General features: G+C 29.6%; 1 protein-coding gene across 1 annotated transcript in view; it reads left to right on the forward strand.

Annotated features, from left to right (window-relative positions):
- LOC106458504 (zinc finger RNA-binding protein-like) overlaps nt 1-7428 on the forward strand; it is a 93666-nt gene that overhangs the window by 69206 nt on the left and 17032 nt on the right. The window contains exons 16-17 of the mRNA XM_013918025.2: nt 123-276; nt 4979-5064. Coding sequence (XP_013773479.1) covers nt 123-276; nt 4979-5064 — 240 coding nt within the window. The remainder of the gene's footprint in view (nt 1-122; nt 277-4978; nt 5065-7428) is intronic.

Raw genomic sequence — 7428 nt, forward strand, 5'->3', positions numbered from 1 at the left:
CTTTGTTTTTGAGTTATTTGTAGAAGTGCCCACTGGATTGAAAAGAATTAAAGATGTTTATGTGATGCAAAAGTAAGAAACATAATGTATAAAAATTTTATTAAGATCATTCTTTTCAATAGGAATTGAAAACCAAGACCAGTTACAAAGTAAAGCTCTGCGTTGAGGAAGCAGCAATAATGGTTCATGCCAAGTCCAATCCAGAGGTGACAGTGACTGTAACACTAACCTCACCAATGATGAGAGAGGCTAAAGATACTGAGGGAGCAACAGCTGGTAAGGCCTTCTCTGCAGTTTAGAAATATCTTCAATTGTACTTGTTACTGTATTTTTATTACTGGTAATTTTAGGTTTAGTCATATGTTAAGGTAAATTATTTATATAGAAGAGTAAGAAGTGAAGGAAAATACAAATATTCTTTGATCTAACTTGTGAAAAATTAATGTTCTTAAGATATGAAGTATTTAATTTCAAGATATGATATTTGAACAGGCATTATATTTCTTTATATTTTGCTCCAATAAATATTGTTAGGAAGGCTCGAAAAACAATGTAACATGATAAGCTGCCTTGGGGTCACAAATTTTTATAATAGGCATCATTGTCATAGATAGTGAAACACTGTTGATTATTAAAAAGTGCAATAATGGGAAAACTATTTTGTTAATATTTCAAAATGAGGATTTTTTTAATTGGTAATGTTTCTTTTGATTAAGTAGAACCCTTTTTTAATCAGTAATTTCGTGACAAAGAAGGAAGATGCTTAAAAACACCATCTTTTGGTTTCATTTTAACATTGTGACATTCATTTTTTATCTGATTATACTTTATAGTTTTTTCCAGTACCTGAGTTATTTCAATAGAATGTGTTATTCATACTGCACAAAGAATTCAATTGCATTAGTTCTAGCTATGTCTGTCCATGATAAATAATTTCTGACTATCACTATTTAACAGTTATATAACTCGTGTGACTTACCACTAAGATAATTTTTTGGTGATTTATTAGGTGTATGATAAACCCTTTATAAAATAAATTACAAACTGCATTATGTGCAAAGAATGAAGTAATACTTTTAAAAAGATTTTTTTCCAAATCAGTTTGTATATTAACATCTCAATGAACAGAATCATACTTCTATAACCACACTCAGTATCCACTATCATATGCTGAACATAACATAATTGGTCTTAAAGAAAAAAATTAAATTTGCATCAAGATCCATTTGTAAGCAATGAACCACAAACTAGGATTAGAACGACACACTACGTTCTCCACAGAAGACACGTACACAGCATCCAGTAAGAACATCATGTAGGGTTTGCAAGATTTTGTTATAATGCAGATTTAACTTTTATTGTTATATAAAATGCTTTTTTATAGATTAACGGTAAATTTTCTTAAAATATGTGATTTTTCATACTTCTAACATTCATGAACAACACAAATATGTTAAAACTCAGAGGTTTTTTTTTTTATTGTTTTGTCTGAATTATACTTTTTTTATAAAATGGAATGTTTTTATTGTTATGCTTAGGTTTAAATGTATGGAACTTTCATTAGTTACATTTTAAAACTTCTTTTTTAAATAAGTTATAATTTTTTTGTGTGAATAAAAGTACATGTGCTAATTGCTGTATTTTTCTCAGTCATTTGTGGTAAGTTATATAATTTTGTACTTCTATGAGAATAGTTTTTATATAGTTAAAAGCACTTCTCTGATTTGTCGTCTGTTTCTTTTTAAATTTATATCCAGTGAATTGGATATGTTATTGTTAGTTTTAACTGTTAGCAAAGATTGAAATTCTTTCCATTATGACGGACTTGCATATATTCCAAGGAGATACATATTGTTTATCTGTTGTATGTAAATCAGAAGCCACTGTTGTTAATTGCTTTTAGTAATCCATATGCTTTATGCTTTGTTTAGCTGATTTGTCAGTCCGACATGTAACAATGATCAAGACGAGTGGAGAATGCTCTATTGTGTTTGGTGAATAAGAAAGGATTTTTGATCTTATGGACACTGTGTCATAACCTTTAACATTTTTTATAGATTTGCTTTAAAATCTGAATATTGTTTTTAAGTAGACTTTAAAAATTGATTGGAGAAGCAAAATAACTGTGATTATAAGATTTTAGATATGACTGAGAAAGTAACTCGTTCTGAGAGAAATTGAGGTCTGTCAGTTTGGCTGTTATTTTTATGTTTAAAAAAAAAGAAAATAATTGGCTGACTTGGAAATTTGTCATATACTTGATTCAGTTGGTGTTTTGTTTTTTGACATCAACATGTGTTATAATACTGTTCATTGGGAATAACATATCCATACTTCTCAGTTTTTATTGCTACAGAACTGTGAATCCAGTAACAAACTGTTCAGAGTTTGTTTCCTTTACATATTCTTACTGCATTTTCTCTCTTTCTCTGTATAGGCCTGGCATGGCCTGGTGGTTGGAGTACTTGACTAACATTTTGCAGATCACATGATCAAAACCTGTTACCAAACATGCTCGTCCTTTCAGCTGTGGGAGATGTTGTAATGTGATAGTCAATCCCACTATCATTGTGTAAATAACAGCCCAAGAGTTGATAGTGGGTGGTGTTGACTAGTTGCCTTCCCTTCAGCCTATTACTTCAAAATTAGTGTTGGCTAGTGCAGATAGTTCTTGAGTAGCTTTGCATGAAACAAAATAAAAACAAAACTCTCTCTATATATAATAATAGTAATAGCAATCAGTTGTGATCAAGTATTAGCAAATATGATTTTTTTTTAAATCGTCACTTTCTGAAAAATACTCGTAGTTAATTTTAATGAGACCAGATATCTAGAAATATTTTTGTATTTTTTTTGGTGCATTTACTAAAAATAAAGTTATAAATGTTTTCTGTTATGATCTAAAGGTAAGGAAAACAAACAAACAAACAAAAATAGAAAATGAACTTAAATATGTATATATACACTAGAATAATAGAAGATGGTGATAACTAGAAATGTTAATTTTACATTTCTTGTTTTCTACTAATGTGAATGTGTAACATCTAAACCTTTGTCTTCATTCTTCACACACTGGTGCTTTTTGACTGTTATACCTAGGTATTTTTATGAAGTTATGTGTGTGTGTGTGCTATGTTTATACATACTTACATGCATATATATATGTATGTATGTATATACTTTAAAAAAATCATTAATTCTTCATAATATGTTATTTTGAATATATTATAAAAAAATTCAAATAAGTATATGTCTAGTTTTAACCCTTTTGCTGCCTTTGTCCAGTGTTATTCCACCCATGATCTTTCATTACTAAAAATTAATAACTTATAAGTCTCCATATCTGAACAGACAGACATTTCAACCATACATCACAATAACCATGGGGAATTTTGAAATATACATTTGATTTTTGTGGTAAGTTTACAAATTATAGTGAAATATAAACCACCACGTTAAGCAGTATACTCTGACATTATGCAGTATGCTTGTAACCATTAGTATATGAGCTATGTTTCTTACATGACTGGCCTATATAGGCTGTTACTCAAGATCCACTTGTATCCCTCTTTCATTCTTACACTATCTAAAGTATTGTTTATTATACAAAATGATGAATTATTCACTAAAGAGACATGCATTCATCATTTCAACAAGTTTTATATCTTTACACAGCACTGTTATTTCTTTATGTATTTCATTCTAATGAAAATTAATATACAATTCATCTTTCAGGAGGAACATTGCGAACAGTCTTTATGAATAATACATCAAGCGATATCAAATTTTGTTAAAAGAATTGGTGCAATAAAGTAACTGCTAATGCATTATAACTAATTTAAAGATACAGTAATGTTCTATCTTATACATAAAACTTATCTTTATTGTATACAGCTGTTTCAAATACTAGAGGCCAGAGCACACGGTGAAACATATCTGATCTATGCTATTCATGGACTTCATAAGTAAGAACAATTACCTTTTCTGTTAGATGTCAATTTACCATAGCAAGTATTTTTGTATGCAACATTTGATCTACCAAAGCAATAACTTGAACAAAATAAACACACAAGGAAACCCATGAAATTAACTCATTACAGTCTTAAATTTTGGATTATTTTCTTTCTCACACTCTCATGTTTAGAACTCCCTTTCTTCCTTATATGCACAAGAAATTTCAAAATGTTTTTGTTAGTACATCAAGAAGCTTGTTAAACGCTATATTAGAAATAGTTATTAACAGTCTTGTATTGTTTGTGTGATACGGAACAACTTTAGAATTTCTGCAGTTCTTGATATCACCAACTTCAAAAATTTACTGTTTATTATTTTTAAGTTATATCAGTTAAAAGTAAACTTCACGTTTCTTCTAAATCTACGTGTTTCTGGCCTTGTTTCATCTTTCGAAGTGTATTTGTGCAGGCAGGAAGTTTATTTACTTACACATCCTGAATAAAAGTTTTTGAAAATAGGCTAAAGGTGGACAATTAGAGCTAAAGATTGTTATCTTTTAAAAGTTATTTCATTATAAACAAATAATAATAAAACTTAATTGAAAGAAAGTTTAAAATTTCAATATTTCAGTAATAATTTTATTTCGGAAAATATTTGTGGGTATACATTACAAGTTTTTCAAAATTTGATGTCACAGACTTTTTCGATGTGTGACCCTGAATGTTGAGGCTGGAAAAGGTTAATATATGCAAATTATGTCATTTAGAAATTTTTATAGATATACAGAGAAGGTGTTGAAAAAGTAAGTATCGTTAAGAAAAAAATGTAATTAAAGAAGTGTCTTAAGATATTTTAGTCTTAAAGAGCTTTTTTTTGTTTAATGCCATTTTATTTTTTATTAAATGTTGGCAGTGTTGGTCTCTTTATGTTGAAAGGACACAGTTCTGCCAAATTGAAGATCAAAAAACCTTTCTTGTGTTAGTTTAACCAAACGCATTAATATATACTATCATCTGGTTTCTAGAGAATGTTAAAGACCCTCCGGATGTGTTGGACAGGCAGAAATGCCTGGATGCCTTGGCCGCCTTGAGACATGCTAAGTGGTTCCAGGTTTGCAACCTTCTACTTTTCAGCCTCTTGTTGGTGTTATCATAACGTTGTTTTAGTTAATAACCCATATGTTCAGTAGTTTCACTGGGTGAAGTGTAGAAAGGGCAATGTTGTGTTTGTATAAGAACAAGTCCACCTAACATTTTTTAGTGGAAAAGTCAGAACAACCTGTTTAAAGTTTTAAGTATCTTTTATTGTAGTAAAAAAAAAAAGGCAAAATTTTTGTTTCGATACCTTAAAACCTTGCTTATGATTTAAATAAGGTCAAGGTTTTTATAGGTATTGGATTCACTCCCACCTTTATATAAAATGATACCAAGCAAGTAAAATGTCTTAATTGTGCCCTAAAAAATGTTACATGGATTTGCCAGTATTTTGAATAGTAAACTGTTTTTGGATATTTTTATATAAAAATATAAGATTAGTTAGTTTTGAAGTTTTTGTTACCATGAAGCTTTTTCTTGCACACTTGAAACATTTGAACAGACACATCTAGGCAGCTTGAAATAAGCGTGTAACACATGAGGCTGGAAAGTTGAGAAGTGAGATTCACTGATTGTATTGTTTAAAAATCTCTTGTGAATATACTAAAGACATCTAGCCAAAAATGAGCATTCTTTTACTCACTTCTAGATTTAATGGAAGATCTAGTTAGGGTTAAGTTTTACTCATTTTTAATGAATTACAGACTGCCCTCGTATTTGTACAGTTATGAAAAATTATCTCATCCGAGAACGTGTGTAATGTTGCATAGTCAAAATTATCCTGTTTTGAAAGAACAGAGCGTTAGTAACCATTTTGTGTTATCCTTTTTGCTCAGCAAGGCAAGTTAAAAGCTAATTGACACAGTTTTCTGATCATTACAATAATGTACTATATTTCAATCTCTGTAAATATTTATAACCCAAAATTATTGTGATTCTAAAACTAACTTTTTGTTTGGATGAAAAGCAATTTGCATTGTTTTTCTATATTCTTACCTTTTGTTAAAGGTTCTTACAAGGTGATTAGCTATAGAAAGCATGTATTTTAACAGTTCTTCACTTGATTGTTGAAATAGGTATCCTTTAACTGAAGCCTAAATTTTTAAGCAATACTGCTTGCATCTAATTTTATTAGTGGGTGGAAAAGGTTATGTTCTGATTTTACTCTATCCTTGCAAACTTGGTTTTACCATTCTTAATGAGTAATTAATCCCTTTTATTTTATCAATTTATTAGTTTATTATCATGAGCTGTAGAAGATTAGCATCTGGTTGAAATCACCTTGGTATGAAAAGGTTAAATGGTACAAGCATAAACTGCATTATTACCATCCAGGCACTAAAAACTTGCATTTTTTATTTAAAAAACATATTAATGTACCTATAATGATCAAGGGATACACAGCTTTTGAGAAGTTTGGATTAAACAGTTTCTAACATTTAATATTTACATTATAAGACCTTAAAAAATACCATGTTTTGTTTCGTTTCTAAATGGTTAAAATTTACTTTGCTCAATTCATCAGCAATCAACTGAAATGTGACTCTGTCCGACAGAAGAGATTTTTTTAGCAACTCGTGATGGTTGTTAATATAAAACCATATATAATTGTATTTCTGATACATATTAAGTTTGAACTAATATTATATGTAAGCATGTTTTCCCTGGATTGAGCTATCTATAATATAAGTAATGTCATAAGGAAAATATATGATACATATTTTTGGAATAATTACAAGTTAGTTTTTAGTAATTTTAAATAATCTTTTTGAAATAGCACTTTTATGATTAGAATTAATTTAAAAAATGTTTCCACACTTTTTTTTATATGAATTGAACTATTGTGAACAGTTTGAGAATTGCTGTTGCTTTTACAGCTTAATCTTATTTTAATGGCACTTGTAACCCCACTAGTTGGTTTAAAATTTATAGTATAAGTATGTTTGACCCCTTTTTGTTAGCAGATATTGATATAGCTTGTTTTGGTGAGTAGCTTTAATTCTCAAGGCCTGATAATCCTAGAGACTTAGATGTGGCCTAATGAAATCTTCAACTGTTAAATAACTTCAACCACCTGATAATCCTAGAGACTTAGTTGTGGCCTAACAAAATCTTCAACTGTTAAATAACATCAACCACCTGATAGTCCAAGAGACTTAGTTGTGGCCTAATGAAATCTTCAACCGTTAAATAACTTCAACCACCTGATAGTTCTAGAGACTTAGTTGTGGCCAAATATAATCTTCAACCATTAAATAACTTGAACCACATGATAGTCCTAGAGACTTAGTTGTGGCCTAATGAAATCTTCAACTGTTAAATAACTTGAACCACATGATAGTCCTAGAGACTTAGTTGTGGCCAAATGAAATCTTCAACT

This window comes from Limulus polyphemus, unplaced genomic scaffold (assembly GCF_000517525.1).
Source record: "Limulus polyphemus unplaced genomic scaffold, Limulus_polyphemus-2.1.2 Scaffold477, whole genome shotgun sequence".
NCBI classification, from domain to species: Eukaryota; Metazoa; Arthropoda; class Merostomata; order Xiphosura; family Limulidae; genus Limulus; species Limulus polyphemus.